Source organism: Alosa pseudoharengus, unplaced genomic scaffold, assembly GCF_046254945.1.
Source record: "Alosa pseudoharengus isolate Yale_2024_CS ecotype anadromous, Long Island Sound unplaced genomic scaffold, YU_APseudo_1.1 YU_APseudo_1.1_scf_1, whole genome shotgun sequence".
In the NCBI taxonomy this organism is placed as follows: Eukaryota; Metazoa; Chordata; class Actinopteri; order Clupeiformes; family Clupeidae; genus Alosa; species Alosa pseudoharengus.
The window spans coordinates 40,846,415-40,864,226 of NW_027468564.1; the positions used below are offsets into that span (position 1 = coordinate 40,846,415).

At 42.1% G+C, this 17,812-nt stretch overlaps 1 protein-coding gene across 1 annotated transcript in view; it reads left to right on the top strand.

Moving 5' to 3' along the window:
* Positions 1–4,782: 4,782 nt before the first annotated feature.
* usp34 (ubiquitin specific peptidase 34) overlaps positions 4,783–17,812 on the top strand; it is a gene marked incomplete at its 3' end in the record, with an annotated part of 66,114 nt that continues 53,084 nt past the window's right edge. Inside the window, 4 exon segments of the mRNA XM_076289597.1 lie at positions 4,783–5,112; positions 12,385–12,472; positions 16,025–16,550; positions 17,248–17,298. Of these exon segments, the coding sequence (XP_076145712.1) occupies positions 5,070–5,112; positions 12,385–12,472; positions 16,025–16,550; positions 17,248–17,298 (708 nt within the window).

Genomic DNA, 17,812 nt, shown 5'->3' on the forward strand with positions numbered 1-17,812 from the left:
GATGTAGAGGCCCACGGAGCAGAATCTTGGGGGAAATTCCCAAGGTGTCCTCGATGCCCTTTACAGCAGTCACGGGGAACTCGTAGGCTGTGAGGAGCCAAAGAAACCAGGGCGGAAGGTTGTGCTGCCATAGCCAGGTGGAATACAAGATTTGTTGATCTACTTGAACCACTCATCGGTCTACTATCGGCCCCCCAAACACTATTGGGAGGATGGAATGATAATAGACTTGGTGTAGTCCTGTGGCTGTGTCCTGAGCACACAGCGCATGATGAAAATTGTGTCATCAATACAGCAAAGCGTGGGGGTGTTGTGTGCTTCCCAACAATTGTGAAATTGTGAAATATACTGTACGTGTATGGAGGAGCATAGACCCTTTATTTCTCCTTTAGACTCAACCTCATCCTTTATTTCTCCTTTAGACTCAACCTCACCCTTTATTTCTCCTTTAGACTCAACCTCACCCTTTATTTCTCCTTTAGACTCAACCTCACCCTTTATTTCTCCTTTAGACTCAACCTCACCCTTTATTTCTCTTGCCCTTCTCGAACCCCTGGACTTTCTGGTCTTCAATAACATCCTTGCCCACATTGTCCAGGGTTTCTAATATATCATCTTGTTTGGACATGCAACACGGTTGTTACTGTGATGTCATCCATGAACCCTCAGAGTGCGGGCTGGGCAATGCCTGACTCTAGCATGGGGCCTTGAGTTACGCCTTCCGCTGTTGTGATAAAGAGGTTCATGCCCATGATAAACAGGATGGGGGAGATGGTGTGCCCTGTTGGAATACCTTTCAGAGATCCTGCCAGTTGATTGTGATTGTGAACTGAGTTTGAACCCTCCCAGGTGTGAATGAATGAATGAATGGAACTTGTATTGCCCTGAGGGGAATTTGTCTCACACTCAAAAGGGCCACACTGAATGTTAAACACACAACAATAAATAATTGTTGGTGATCATGTCTCGGGTAGCCACAGGAATGCAGTAGTGGTCCAGTCCTTGGATGACGTCATGTGGGATTGACCCCATAGTGTTGGAAAGTGAGGAACATGATTACATAAAACACAAAATATGAGTATTAAATACAGTTACTATTTAAATGGGTGATATTCAGAATACAGTTGTACACATGGAACTAAACCATGTAGCCTGTATCTCTCAGGTGTCTCATTTCTCGTCCCCCCTGTTTATATTGATAGCCTAAATAACAACCTCTCAGGGAGAGTATAATGTAATGTTTGTTTTGTTGTAGTGCCTATATTCAGCCAGCATGTTTTAAGCCTGTAGTCTTTTAAAACATCTGATGTAGGTTCTTTGACACAAGCACATTAACAGTGTTTCACAGCAATTAAGCCTATATTAATCCATCCACACTGTAAAGCAGGGTTGTGTGTTGCTATGGATCTTAAAACTTCACATAGCTTCACATTGTTTTTTTTTAATTCACTATTAATAAAATGTAATACAATGCTGATGTAATCTGTAATATTTGGAATACATTACTCAGTGAGCAATCTATTGCAATACATTACAAAATACATTTTAGATATGGCCATTTTAGACATAGTAAAGTTCCAGATTACCTTTAGGTCATCTCTCTTCTGATTAGCCTCTCAAATCAGTTGGCCTATCATTGAAGTGTGTACAAGACACCCCAAAAAGCCTGGGATACCTCCTTTCTGTATGGATGTGTTGACATATTGATTCCATGTCATGTACTTATACTTATTCACTTGGCTTACATTTGTATCCAAAACAACTTACAAGAACCCAGAACAACTTGGGGTTAGGTGCCTTGCTCAAGGGCACAACGGAGACAGCTAGGACTTGAACCCACAACTAGCCTGGCTACTGCATGCTAACACAGTTCCCTAGTTACTACACTACCATATCTCCTGAGATTAGCCTTCTCACAAGCTCAGAAGAAGATCTTACATTCCACATTCAAGTTGTCCTGAAATGGGCAATTGTGTAGGAACCCTCTTCCTTTAGAAAGCATCCATGTCAACCTTCAGCTTGATGGAACTATGCCTTTGGCCCAGATCTTTGTCATTATCTTCCACAACCTCCAGAGTTTGGGGCATTTTTGTATACTTTCTACAGCATACCGTTTTGGACCTGGGGCAGCTGAAGCTTTGGGTTTCCGGATGATGTCCTGAATTTCCTGCCATGGAGGCTCCTTCACGTTCAGCTCAGTTGCTGGTTTTCCAGCCTTGCATAAGTCGCTGACTCCTTCAGGCGTCGCTGTATGCATCCCGCAGCAATGCCCTATACCTCTGGCTTTGAGGTGGATAGTGGACCATTTGTTGCCTGAGAAGAGTCCCGGCGAGGCTGTGTGGGTCGTCATCAAACTGCATTCATGCCGAGTTGTTTTGATCCTCTCTTTCTGTGACAAATGGATTGGGGTAACTTGTCAGACGCTGGGGCAGCTCAAGTGTAGAGAGGTCTTCAGCGCTGTGGGGTGGGTGTTGGTTGGAGCTCTCTTTAGCCTCACTGCGGATACTGCATCTGTGCGCTGTACTTGGATCAAAATACAGCACATCTGTGTGCTGTACTTCCACAAACAGACCTGCTTTGATGTATCTTGAGCCCTTGTTTTTTTGCAGACTCTGCCAAAATTATACCTTGTCATGAATTGCTCTCCAGTCAGCTTTGCTTGTTTCATCTGTCTCGGTCGTATTTCCTGTCCTTGGCTGTAGTCAGAATATCCTTCCCCTCGAGTCTCTCATCCTCTCCCCTTCTCGGGAGACTCTCGGGAGACTCTGGGTATTGCTCTTGATGTTTGTTCACACCTTGAGTGGTGTCCTCTTATGAGTGCTTACAGCATTGCTAGCCTTGTGCGCCTGGCCTGCACTAGTCTTTCCTGGAGGTCTTTCCAACGTCACCGACCTTTCTTGGTTGCCATGCAGTCTTTCTTAACTTAAACCAGTCTTTGGTAAACCAGTGAATTCTCCCGCCTTCTCCATATCCAGCAGGAGGGCATGTTCTTCCTCCTCTCCCATCCTAAGACCGGCCTGTTTCTCGCTCCTCTCATCGAGGCCCAGAGCAGACAACAACTGGCAGGTTGATTTGGCAGGGGAAACTTCTGCAGCCGATTTCCACAGGGAACAGTAATCATGCCTGCCATTCCTTGTCCTTGCAATCCTGAACTTGGGTCTGGTACTTCAAGGCCTTCCTTTCATGGGCCTCATCACATTCCTCCTCCCATGGCACCATCAGCTCGACCAGGATTATTTTCCTATTCTTGGCTGACCACAATACTATGTCTGGGCAGAGAGTTGTATACCTCTGGGAACTGCAGCCTCTTTCCCACGCATTTTGCAGAACATTGGGCTTTGTTCTTTTGGTGGAAGAAAGGCCTGGCTCCAGGGGCGTCACTACGCCCATTTTACTGGGGCACGTGCCCCAGTATTGAACTGCTGTGCCCCAGTAAATAAGTTAAGGTTTTTAACTAGCTCCTGTTGCCTGTTTGACAGCAGATTATTATTATTATTATTATTATTATTATTATTATCATTAGACTGGACTGTGTCCCAAAAGAGTTTTGGTCTAATGACACCCCTGTCTGGCTCCCTCCTTGATGAAGTCGTCTTCAAATCTGTACTGACAAGTCTCTTCTTGTATCTCTCCCCCTCAAGCCTGCAGCAAGAGACAGAAGCACTTTCATCACTAAGACAATGTAGTTGTATGCATGTGTCCTTGCATTACAATCCATTTTATTATGTACAAACACAGAGCTGTTCACCAGTGTGGTCCATTATGTCGGCATTTTAAATGGCCATGCTATTCGGCTAAGTGCTTGCAAAAGCTGAAAATGCTAGGGAATACTTCATTACTGCATGGTCGATGCCAATGTTAATCACAAAGATGCCTGCTTCTGTTGCCTGAGTGTACAATACTGAACGAAAACAAAAGATACAGATACAAAAGATACAGCAGCTGCTCAGTAATCCATTTGTAATCTTAGTGCAGTGACAAGATGGAGACTATATAGGCTATTGTAGGCTATCCATATGCTGCAAGAAATGTCATGTAAACCTTTTAATTCACACATGAAAACAAAAGAGATGAAATATGATTTGATCCAATTGGATGCAATCTGCACAGTACATTATTATTATTATTATTTGCAATTTTATAACAATATAATCTTTTATGATAATCTGAATTCCCCCTTCTATAAGAAATTATACAATAATTATGATTATTATGATTCCAAAATCATTTTTTGCAGCATGATCATTACTCCACCTGTTTTTTTATGTGATTGTGTGATTTTATTGTTTAACATTTAGTAATAAGATCAAGACGCATAAACCAATGCAACCATGGAAAATAGCATAGCCTATAATATGCCTATTTTTGTGGCATATTGATGCACGACATGCCCATAAATTATTGTTCCCTGCGCTATTCTCCTGTTAAACCAGAAGATAGAGCTTACACTGTCGAAGCATAGGTCATTGTTGGACTGGACAACATAGCCTACACACAATACAAACTTCTGATATAGATAGGCTATATCTTTTTATAGACGATTTAGTCATAGAATAGCCAAGTAGCCAACAACAAAGATGCGTTGACTGCATAGACACCACAGATCAAAACCAAAGCAGACTAAACTGAAGAGTAGCCTACATGGTAGACGTGTTTGTATCTCTGGTTGTCCACAGAGGGAGTGACATAAGGGAGTGACCGCGAGATTGCCGAAAATCGTCGAGTGATGCGAAAGAGACACACGGAAAGAGACGAAGCTTTACTCAATGTTGCCCCCCCCTATTCAATATGGCTGTCGTATCTGCTCTTTTCAGTAACGCTCCGATTGGAGATTGACTCGACTCTGCATGACTTGGTGCCTCTCTGTATTGCTTGTTTCATCGTGATTTTTGTTAATAAGTTGTTGTGCATCTCCAAACAACCCTTATTTCGTTTCTTAACCAGCCTCATCTTAGGCATTGCGTTGGGCCTTTACCCCTAAACAGCCAGCTGCCAACAGTCCGAATTAATCAACAATTTCCAATGGTTTGAGTAACGTTACACTTTTCGCTCTTTCTTCTTAATGAACAATGTGTGAAAACTGCGCCGAGCTGGTGGAGGTTTTAAATGAAAGTAAGTGAAGTATTTCTCTAATTTTACAAACCTTGACTGAGTTCACTGTGGTTATGTGAAGCTAGTTAGCTAATAGCAGGGCTAGCTGTCCAGTGCTTGCTACCTAGCCATGATGCTGGTATGCTCCTAAGTAAGCTGCTTGCTAACTAGCACCAGTCTTACTTTGTTTAGATATTATTATTTTGTAGTCATGCGTTTACTGCTTGTTGGTAGGGTGGTAATACTACAGCATGTGTGGATACGGCATTTCCCCGGCCTCTCAGTTCCCTGGCAATCTTGAAGGCCTCATATTTCAGTTTGCCAAATTATGAACTGCAGTTCTCACCGGCTAAAACTCAGCAAGTTGACAGTATTTGTTGCTAGCAATGCAGCGGGCTAGCTACTGGTACAGCCTTTATATAGATAGTGTGTACAAATGAGACATTTGTAACTTACACAATATTCTTCCAACATTGCCTTTGGGAAATTGGCCGATGCATTGGGTGTATTTTGTTACATTATTTTTCAGTTCGACCAGACTGAGGTTGAGTGGCAGACCTTGGTAACTAGATGCTTTTGCAAGCTAGTTGAATTGTTTGGACCTTGTTTGACACTATGCTCAATTCGTGCAATAGCTAACATTGTGGCAAGGCTATGAAGTTTGGACATCAGTGGTTAGAGTTTTGACATTGTGTTTTGCAAAATTCTCCCGAAGTTAAAATGGCTATCGACAGCTAGCTGGGTGATTCACAGATAGTTATACATACTATCTGTTGTAATCAATCGATATTGTCTTCCTTGTCAGTGTTACACATTCACATCTTGTGATTCTGCTTTTTATAGTTTAACATAGAACGTTAGCTATTAAGTCAATATTAATATGGAGCTAACGTAGCTAGGTTATGTTACTTGCTAATAACTTTGGCTAGGTGGCTAGCTGGCTACACCTGTTAATACTGTCCACGAGGTAGCTGTCGCAAGTCGACAATCAAAATTTTATTCGATGCTATTTGATATCCTAAATGTAACCCGGGTCGTTGAATGGATGTTGCCCAATGGTTGATTTAGTATGCGCTCACGTTAGGTACTCTCTAACCACCATAGCTGAGTTAGCTGTCTCGCTGAAGTAACGTTAGCAATAAATGTTGGACGTGTTACTTTAGCTGGAGAGATGGTTTCAAGCTGTCCAGTTGCACTCACGCTAACCTTGCTGTCAATTGTTAAACACTAATGCACGTAGACATTTTGTGTCATACTATCTCTCTCAAGTACCTGTGCTTAATTTACGTTTTCTAGTTTGATTACAAATGCAGTGTGGATCATTGAACATTGTCCAGTGCATTATCCTTCACCGCCAGATTGTCAGATATGGACAGCTAATACTTTGAAGAAAACGAGGCCATGTTTTTTTTTTATCCCTATGCATTCTGTTAGCGTCTCGATGTATTGATCTGATTTGCCATTGTTTTGCTTTTGTCTTATCAAAACGCTTCTTTGTTTTGTGTGAGTACGGTAACGTTATGCGAGTGCCAAGATCAGATGCTTGTCGTCTTGTTGTTTATGCATTTAAGATATTCACGATCATCACGTTAAAGCTTTGTGTAAGTGTTGAGTAGGCTAACTTACAACAAATACATCTATTCGGTTTTCTCAATGTATGTCCTATTTGTCAAATAATGTACGATGTCGCTGTTTGTAACGTTAGTTTAGTAGCGAGGTTGGTCACTAACCATGCTAGTGAGCTTAAGGATAGGTGACCTGTTTTTTCCCCTGTTAGCTTGGTAGCTAACTATTGCTGTGTTGGAACAACTGACAGTAGCCGATCACCCTCCGCAGACATGCCAGGAAGACACAGAAAGTTAATATTGCCTTCTCTAGCACAACGACGAGCTAAATCGGTCGAAATGCCTGTAAAACGGAATAAAGTCAGTGGTTGTCAAATATCATATTGTCATAGATTTTCATCGTTTTGTAGAGTTTTGTGTGATAAGTTAAAGCAAAAAGCTGCAAAATGTGAATTTTAAGCCTCGAATTGGGTCTAGAAACAAATAAAATGTCACTACCGTCGCATGCCCATAAGGGTATGGCAATATTGTTGTTGCATAGCCCTCAACAAATGGGTAGCTGTGTCCCTGCTTATGAGTGTGTGGACTGTTGTCAGAGGGGGCCCTGTTTGGAGTGGCAGTCCCAGGTGTTTCTTCCTCATTTGACCTTTGACCTAGGATCCGAGATGGATTGTGTGTGTGTTATCTCACCCATATATTTAGGGTCCTCTGTGTAGATGCTTAAGAATGATGTCCTAACCCCTCTCAAAGTCTACTTTCACACTGAAAAGTTACTCTCTGTGTTTGTGTGTGTGTGTGTGTGTGTGAGAGAGAGAGAGAGTGAGTGAGCGAGCGAGCGAGCGAGCGTGAGCCAGAGGCTTCAGAGACCATGCATGCAAATCAATAGCCCACCACTGTCATATAGACTAGCCTAGAATGTAGATATTCCCGATAAATTCTTATGGAAGTGAATTTATGAAAATAAAAAATTTCTAAAAAGTTCTCAAGTTTATTTTGACACTTTTGTGTTTGAGATGGCATTACTGAGGCTTGGGTGTGGAAACAATGGGCTTGCTTTGCGATATCCCGCTCCTCTTATCCGCCTCAGAGAGTTTGTTTTTGGTTCAGCCTGAACACAATGGTTGAGGGGTGTCCTACAATAGGCAGGACTTTGTGTGTGTTTGAGCTGCGGTCTTGGATCCAAAAGAGGAGGGGAGGAAAGGAAAATAAGAAAGGAGGAATAAAAAAGAAAATTTTTTTTTCTTCTTTTTTTTGTAAGACAAAACAAGGTCCGGATTGGCCAGCTGCTCAAGCTGAACTTTGGACCTTGAGATTTTAATACAGCAATTTTCTTTCTGTTGCCCTGGCGAAAGAAAGAAAAGCCATTTTTGACACTCATTCCACCCTCTTCACACACGCACGCACACGCGCACACACACACACAACTGCTTTGAGTCAGCCGTTTTGTTTCAAAAATAAATAGCTTTAATTATGCATGAAGCAGACATCGTCAGATTACTCCCTGCGCTGCCTGCTTGTCTGTGGAAGTCAGGGAGTTTCTGACTGATCAGTGTAAATCAGTACACTGGGATGGGGAGTACTCTGGAGCATGAAAACACACACACTAGGGGTGGGCGATATGGACAAAAAATAATATCTCTATTTTTTGTGATTTTGACGATAACGATAATTAGTCGATATCCTTTAAAAAAATGTTTTTGTTAATGTCTGAGTTACTTTACAGCTCATTATTTATGAATAGCATCATTACAATAATAACCAATAACCTAACCTGTGACTTTTTAACCAAATCAACCAATGCATTGTCACTCTGTCACATTTCCAATTCTGCCCCCACTTGTGTGTGTGGCAATGACATGGTCTAGCCAGCTACATTAGAGAAGATGAATAGGCCTAACAGTTTCTGAAGCTGAAGTTCCTTTCAAACCTTTACATAGGATTCACTGTAAAACTAAGCAGACCAACAGAGTACATCTCAGTTATTTCCTTCGATGTTTTGTTTAAGAGCAATCATGTAGGCTAGCATTCCAAGTTACAGAATAGAAACTAATGCGTTAGCTTAGAAATACCATTGAGATGCTAACGGTTAGCATAATCAGTAAATGTAGATATTTAAAGCAAACTTAAGTCCATTTACAAAAGAGTAACATGAGAATAGTTCTTTGTTTACAACTGACTATTAAAATACTCAAAGGCTAATGTTTTCTCTCCATATAATACCGTGTAGGAAAAAATGTGACTGTCTCATCAATGCTACTTGAACAGAAGTAGCCGCATAAAATCCCAAGTAGGCTACTCTCGCTGCACAAAATAAACATTAGGCGTGCGTGTGACAACGTTGTGACCCACTAGTGATCACGTGACACTTGCTCTGCTGCAGCCAGGGGCTTCTCCCGCATACACCTCCTGTGAATGTATGAGTCTTCAATGTGTGATTTCGAGTGGTTTTTCCCCATAAGTAATTTAAATACTCGATAATGTCAATTTGCACATCGTTAAAACAACAATCACAATATTATCGCAGACGATATATATCGCCCACCCCTAACACACACACACACACACACACACAAACACATTCACACAGCTGATAACCTTTACTTGGGCACTTGAGCTTCTTTTGAGGCCTCAGCTGTCAGCCACAAATGCCCAACTGAGCTGAAACGTGTGTGAATAAAGAGGCCTGTGTGTGTGTGTTTGAGAGTGGCAAGATTGAGCTTTGATAGAGAGCGAGTGAGGACTCCGTGCGAGTGATAGAGTGAATATGTGTGTGTGTGTAAACGAAGAGTCATTGTGTGTGTGTGTGTGTGTGTGTGTGTGTCTCTTTTGTGTGTAGGGGTAGGCACACAGAGGGTATCTGCTTACAGCCATACCGGGACACATGGCTTCCTGTACCAGCCTCACTCGCAGGCTTTATTCACAAATTCCCGAGAGAGTCTACTGTACGCAGTCTCAGGGGAAAATCACGGCACACTCAGAGCCTTCTGATCGTCTCTGGGCGTAGTAGAGTGCAAGTTTCGCTGGCTCTCAGCGGACCCTGTCTGGATTCCCCCGTAACGTTAGCAACGATTATGACTTCACAGAATTCTGTGGACCTTGACAACTACTAGAGCCATCCCTCGCTCACCACAGTGACACGCCTAGCTGGCTTTGAAAAAAAAAAAAAATGTGTTTGCAGGTTGGGAGAAAAACATTTTGAGAGAGAAACAAGGACTGACGCTGTGGTGTGTGAGAGACTGAGGTTCTTCATAGAATCTTCTAGTAGAGTTGTCTTTGTATATGGAGCCATTTTAAGGTCGGCAATGCACCACTCGGCGCAATAAAAAGACTTGTTGTTGAGTTCTTGGTTTGACAGCATTGGTGTCTGGGGAGAGGAGGGGTTTTCCTCAGATGTGTCGATCCTTGTTGTTGTTGTTCTCCCGAGCATATAAAAAACTTCAGTGCTTCATTTCACCTGTAATTATATATCACAACATACTCCTGTGTAGCTGAGCAGGTGGAGGGAGTTGGACATTTTATATCTCCCCTTACGGATATACAGACAGAGAAAACTGTAGACTTTTGGCAAATTGTCACATATGAATGTGAACTTATCATATATCAGTTTTTTTATATACTTATAACTGCTAGTATATTAGTACTATGTGCTTTTAAGAACATTAGCATAAGTCCAGTCATGAACTTCATGGTTTGTTTGATGTCATCTCTTGACCCCCATTCCCATTGTCCTCCTTATGTATGCTAAGTAGGTATGCTAGGTATGCTAAGGCTACTGAATACATTAGTTGGGCTAGTAGTTAGCATGTGCTTTCCCCTGTGAATCGACTGGCATAATTAGCATTGTTGGCACTTTGCTCTCACTTTGTTACTGAGCAGCTGACTTAAACAGGAACACACTTCCAGCTGCTTTTTGCATTTCGGGGTGTTTCACAAGCATTTCACCAGCCTCCCCCCCCCCCCCCCCACCCTGGCACCCCCTGGCAAAACCAGCAGCAGCACATGCTACACAGATGCAATGAGTGTGAATCTCTTCCTGCCTCCTCAGTGATTTTTTTAATTTTTTTCCTTTTCTTTTTCTTTTTTTTTAATTCTTGCTTTGAGATGGGTGATAACACCTTTAAAAGATGGCGCAATAGACCTACATTCCTGTTCCATTTGTCACAATGATTAGAGGGGTAGCACACAGTGAGGCCTACGTTGTAATTAAGTGGTGAGAGGTGGGGTGGGATGTGTTTTTGTTGTTGACGTTGTTGTTCTAAATCCTTGTTTGTGCGACGGAGTTAAAATGCTGGAGGGTGTCAAAAGTTGTTGTGTTGCTGTATGATTGACGGTTGTCATATTTATTCAGTCATCATTTTCATCATTTTTCTTTTTGTCTTGTTTAACAAGCAGCAAGAATCAGCTTGTCTGCCAATGGCTATCCTCAAGCAGGTGTGTGTGTGTGTGTGCGTGCGTGCGTGCGTGCGTGCGTGCGCGCGCGCGGTATTTGTCAACATCAATTTGTTTGTGTGTGTGTGTGACTGTAAAAGATGTCCACAATGCACACACACACACCCTTCTCTGGTACAAAGCAGAATTGGGAGAAAATATGTCTCCTTGGTTTTATTATGCAGTTTTGTTCTCATCATTTAGTCTGTTTGGTTTTAAATCTAGTCCCTCACTTACCCAGCCTGATTCAGGCGTTTGTTTTTGTCTGTAAGAATGTGGTGAAATTTACAAACATCCTGCATTTCCTGGAGAGGGTGACTGGACCGCAGAGTCTGAAAGTATTTGTGTCATATCAGGGCTCTACAGTGCGCCCATTTCACTCTCACATGCGAGTAAAAATGATGCCGTACGAGTGCAAAAAAATATTTAGGCGCACTGGTGCGAATTACTTCTAACCATGTCAACAAAATACACCGCAACATTGAGAAACATACTGGTGCAGACCATAGAATCACGTCGCGAATGCAGCATAAAAACTACACCTCCCATCAACGTTAGCAGTTTCGCGTTGTGACTCGCTAGTAGTCGCTTCTATCAAATCCAAGAGTGCGCAGAAATAGCGGAAAGTCAGACTAGCCAGCCAAGATGCAAAGATTGAAGAAATTAGTTCTTCTATCCACCGAATTCATTGGATATAGGAGGAACAGGATGAGATTCTGAGAATACAGTGAGAGAAGGAAAGGTAACCTAACATGCCTTTAAGCCCAGTTGAAAATAGAACAGACTGAAAATAAAGTAGGCACTGATCTTTAAAATCCTGTTTCCTGTAGCCTAAATGTTGTCAGTCATTCTTAATATTCGCAATTGGCGCACTGGCATGTTTAACTGTTAGCTGCAGTGTAATGTTAGATTATGTGTAAGTTAAGTACAGAACTCACTGTGCGCCCAAATTTTTGTCTGTGCTCCTAATTTTTTTAACTTGGGCGCACAAGTGCTCCTTGAAAAAAATGTTAGTGTAGAGCCCTGCATATTGTGGCAGCATCTGTGTGTTTCAGGTTTATGTATGTTTGGTTAAAAATGTGTCCGCCTAATGTAATATAATGTAATGTTTACATTTGGAGACATGCTAGTGCTACGTATCTGTGACAATTTGTAGTTTTTTTTGTAGCAGTGTCTCCGCCTGGCCTAATCTTCCTCGACAGGGAGATGGTACTTTTTAGGGACTTCCTGGTTAAATAAAAGGTTAACTGAAAATAAAGAACTACAAATGCTAATGTCTTGTTTGTCTCTCCTCTCCCAGTCTCGGATGCAGATAGCACTGATGGCCTACAGCTGAAGAAGGAGCATGCCTTAAGAGTCTTCAACTACATAAGCTCATGGACACAGAGGTCAGTGCACCCACAGTTCACTTCCGGGTCACCGAGACATCACTTCTTGGTCTCAAACGTTCTCATTCCTTTCACTTCTTGGTAATGGTGCTTGATTTGGTGTGGCCTAGTCTGTTAGATGCACTATATGGACGTGTATTGTAGGGACACCAAGCTTTACATTATACCTAGAGGAACTTTTATGACAACCCATTCTACATCTACAGGCATAGGATAGCTAAAACAGCTTCTGCTGTTCTATGAAGGCTTTCCACAAGATTTTGAAGTGTGACTGGAATTTAGTGCTGGACGGTATACCGGTTCACACCGTATACTGGTGTATATTTTCGTTATGATATGAATTTTTAATATACCGCCATACCGGTGTATTTGATTACACAACGTTTGGAACGCTGCGCTGCGCGACAGTGTTTCAGACAGGACTTTCTTCACACGCATGCATGGTGCCAATGCGAAGCATAGTGAGGGTAAACACTAAACACCTGAAGTTTTTCCCCTGAAGTATGACTCTTAAGGCTTAATTTCTCCTTAGGTAGGGGGTATATTTAAGGGTGTTGCACAGAATACCTTAAATTGTTTCTTTAGTTAAGGAAAAACGTTAAGGGATACTGCATTGAAAAGGATTTACCGTCACGAAAATTCTATTGAGATAACAGCTGTAACTAGCTGGCTAGTAGGTGATGTCGTTAGTTAGCAACCCACCGAACACAGTGAAGTTTAATGTTCTTATCATTCATCTCAGCTTAAGAATATTCGCTGAAATTATCCAGGTAGCAAGTAAAGCATGTTGTAGACATGCACTGAGCAATACTACCTGGCTAGTTAGAAATGATCCTGACTTTCATCAGTGAACCAAAACAAACTTTTTTGTTAATGTTTTGCCTAGCGAACCGAACCGAAGCTCATGGCAGGCTAACAAGACATCCACATGAAGTTAACGTTAGCCTACCACTAACGTCATGTAAACCACTCAATAACAATAAGGCCTGTTTCTGATAGGCCTATTTGAAAGAGTAAGCATATTAGCAGAGAGGTTTTATTTTAAATTGTATAATTTTCAAAAAAGTATAATTATTGCAAGTTGCACTACTTTTTGTATTGGTTTTATACAAGATGTTTGTGAAATTTGCACAGTAAAAGATCTGTATTTTGACTGCAATTGTCTTTGCATTCTGATTAGATTCTTCATTAGAATCATGAGTGGCTCTTTGTAAACAGCATCATTTTCTGGGGCCATGCAAAACTGCATTACCACTAGTCAGTGTGAAGTTATTCTACATCATGACAGTAAAATAGTCCATCCTTACTCAATGTACTGCAGCAATTACTCTCCCAACTTGTAGAAAATGCTGTGAACATCTGATGAATACCGTCATATACCGTGAAACCGTAAGAATTTTGAAAAATACTGTGATATACATTTTTGGTCATACCGCCCAGCACTACTGGAATTGTTTTTACTCATTTATCCAGAAGAGTATTTGTGAGGTCAGGCACTGATGCTGGATGCACTCTCTGTTAGTCCATCCCAAAGGAGTTTGATGGGGTTGTTGTCAGGGTTCTGTGCCTGCTTAGTGAAACCCTTCCACACCAAACTCTTTATGGACCTTGCTTTGTGTACCCTATGACGGTACCGTGCTTGAATTCCCGGAGGTCTTCAGAATGACCCATTCTTTCACAAATGTGTGTGAATGCAGACTGCATGACTAAATGCTTGATTTTATACATCTCTGGCAATGGGTCTGATTGCAACACATGTATTCAGTAATTAAGTGATTTGCTCAAATACTTTTGTCCAATTTAACATTAAAATTTAGATGAATTTTAATAGAAAGTTGTGTGATCACTGCAATGGCTAATGCAGTGCTGTGAGACAGAGGCACTGACTTACTTAATTCATTGATAAATGCCAATTATGTGCTAATGTGATTTGTTCTAATGTTCATTTGTTGTCATGGAGCATCTAAATTCTGTTCCACTGTTGATCTTTTGCAATATCCACTTATTCATTACATAGTGAATACCATAATGAAATGAGTTAATGTTCCCAAACACATAGTTTGTGATGCTTATTTTTGTGGAAATGACTGTTAAAGTAAAAGTCAAATTAGTGTATTGTAGCTTGGGATACGAGAGAGACGGATTAGCCGTTTGGGTGTTGGCAACTCAAATTCTACTGGAGGCATACTAAATGGTACATGTTTGTATCGTGTACCATGAACAAGTTTAAAGAAAAAAGTGTCAAAAAAAAACAAAAGACTTTTTTTCTTTATATCTCCAAAGCTATTCCAGTGTTTAACTTAATGTTTGAACTGATGGACCTCTGTTTTAGTTATTGATGGGATAGGCTATAATCCCTGAAGCACATTGTGGCACCTTTCTCGTCTATTCTAGTAAGACACCCTCTGTCCTTCATTAATCCAAATGTGTGAGTGTAACATTAAACCTGCCACTAGCTCTGTCTACTGCGAGTTGCTGGCATCAAACAAACCAGCCTGCAGCTCATTGGCTGAGAGAGATGGCAGCAGCTCCCTCTCTTTGTTGCCATGGGACCCTGCGTTGCCATGGTGCAACCTGTGGAATGATTTTTTCCCCCTTTCTTTCTTTCTTTTTTCAATAAAGCTGCAAAAAAAGGTTGACCTCTTGGAACAGCCCTTGACCTCTGCCTGTTGTTCTAGTGTGAATCTAAAATGCAGTCAAGCAAGAACACAGACCTGGATCTAAATGTATTCTTTGTTCTTTCTCTCTCTCTTTCTCTCTCTCTTTCATGTTCTCTCTCTCTCTTATGTTCTCTTCATCTTTGAAGAGAAGTGTCTGTAACACCAGAAAACAAACTAGTGTTGTCAGTATACCTTCAATTTATGTCGATTTAGCTTTAAGTTTAAATATCAAGTTGTTTGTGTTTGATTAGATACCTGATGGGATTTCTCTGGAGGCGTTATGCAAAAATGTTCCATCTTTTGAAGCATGTTTTTATGAGCAGTTAACAATATTTAGGATGCTACGTACGTTCTCATTCTAGCAAGTAGGGGTGGGACAAAATATTGATGCGGCAATATGCTGCAGTATAACCTCTTTTCGCAATACATTATTGATACGCTGCCACCATATATCATTATTTTTACAAAAATATTAAATTTGTTCATAAACACTGAAATGAGTCTAGAAACACTGGATTTTTTTTTAAAAAGAAAAAAATATAGGCACATTTTTTTGGATTTGTTTCAAATCCATTGTGCAATGCAGTTATTTAACATATTCAGCTTTTTTCCTGTTTTCTTCTATATTTACACAGACATCTTGATGTCTTGATGTATCGTAGATTAATCTTTTGCAATGTACTGCTGAATCGTGATATTCATTTTATCGTGGGGCAAAGTATTGAGACCATATTGATTTGTACTCTGTGATTCCCTGCCCTACTAGCACGCCTCTGCCAGTGCCAGTCCGATTGCTACTTTTTAGTCAAAGCTCGTTAAACGTGTCCGTGTTAACTGCCTCTTTGTCTGATTGGCTCTCTTTCTTTACTTCCCTCCTTCCCAATCTGCTCAGGCAATGTCTGTGCTGCTTCAAGGAGTACAAACACCTGGAGGTGTTCAACCAGCTGGTCTACGCCCTCATCAACCTGGTCATCGCCCAGGTGACCAGCCTACGGGACCGCCTCTGCACTGGCAGCGGCGTCAGAGAAGACGGCAGCAGCAACATCACCGGCGGTAACCCCGGCGGAGACGGGGCGGGGTCAGACTGGGGAGGTGGGGCTTGTAACCAGCCCCGCCCCCAGGCCTCGCCCATCGAGGACGAGCCGCTGAACGTGGAGAGGGACTCGGCGGAGGAGGACGGCGGCGGCGGCGGATCGGAACCGCTCGGAAAGAACCAGAACCAGGAACCGCAGGGGAGGTCGGAGAACCCCAGGCTCGGCGAGGGGTCGGTGGGGAGCGGCGGTGCGGAGAACCAGGACCCCTTTGGATCCTGGACCACGGAGGACCGGGAGAAGCTGCTGCTGTGTGTCGCCAAGATATTTCAGATCCAGTTCCCCCTCTACACCGCCTACAAACACAACACACACCCCACTATAGAGGTATGTTGGAACCGCCTACAAACACAACACACACCCCACTATAGAGGTATGTTGGAGATGGAGGCAACGCCTGGAATGCATTCATTCACGAGATGTGAGAGTGAGATGTTAGAGTCAACACTTCAGATACTCCTCATGATGAATAATTGTACCATGAGATGATTTAAAATACAAGTTTTGAATACTATGGCGGTTAAAGTGGAGCCCCATAATGCGTTTCATGATAAATGTTTGTAACCTCCACACACACAGAGGGTTATCGTGGAACAAAGTACTTCAAGTGAGGTTCCCCCTTAGCTGTGCAGCGCTTTGAGTGACGAGAAAAGCGCTATATAAATGTAATGTGTTGTAACAGTATTACAATGATGATATTATCTTATTGTGACAACAAAACTTCCATTTCATGATGAACGTTTGTAACCACAACGCACATAGAGGGTTATTGTTGAACGAATTACTAACAAGAGTCCGTTATAACAGTATTATAATGATGATGATATCTTATCATGACAACAAAACTTTTACCCACAGTGCCTTCTGCTTCCCAATGCCAAATCGTAGAGATCTTAGAGCATAAACTGCTGCGCCCCCCTGCACACCAATACAATAAGTCCTGCTGCTTCAGCTCAGCTCCAGTCATGTCACGTGATCCCTTATGATTGACACCTGTCATCACTCTTCTCTCCTCTCTATGCAGGACATTTCAGCTCAAGAAAGCAATATCCTGGGCTCCTTCTGCGACATGAACGTAAGTCTCTCACCACTCACTCAGCAGGCGATTGTTATCCTGTGGTGTGTGTGTGTGTGTGTGGGAGATCAACTTGCTATTGGTTTTTAAAAACCTGGCGTGATCAATTACCCTGGAAAGTGATCTGTATTGCCCTGGAATATTTTAATTACATTTTACACTATGTGAATGCATGTTTGGGGCGATACAACTGTCTCTGTCTAGTAGTGGCTGTATTGCTTGTAAATGCATGGATGATAAAAGTCCAAGGATGCAAGTGGGAAAGCAAAGGACTGTTTCATAGTTGCTGTTGCATAGCTGTTTCAAGTTCTCTATGAAAGGGGCAAAAGAACGTCCCCAGCTGTGTGGAATCCTAGTGTGGGGCTGAATCAACGTGGGGTAGCTGATTGCCGTGGGAACCTCCAGTTGCTAGAGATCCCTCTGGTGTTCGCCACACAAGGCCCAAGATTGGGCGCGGATGGAAATGGGTCCGGGGTATTCTGATTGGATGTCAGCAAAGCCAACTACTGTACCG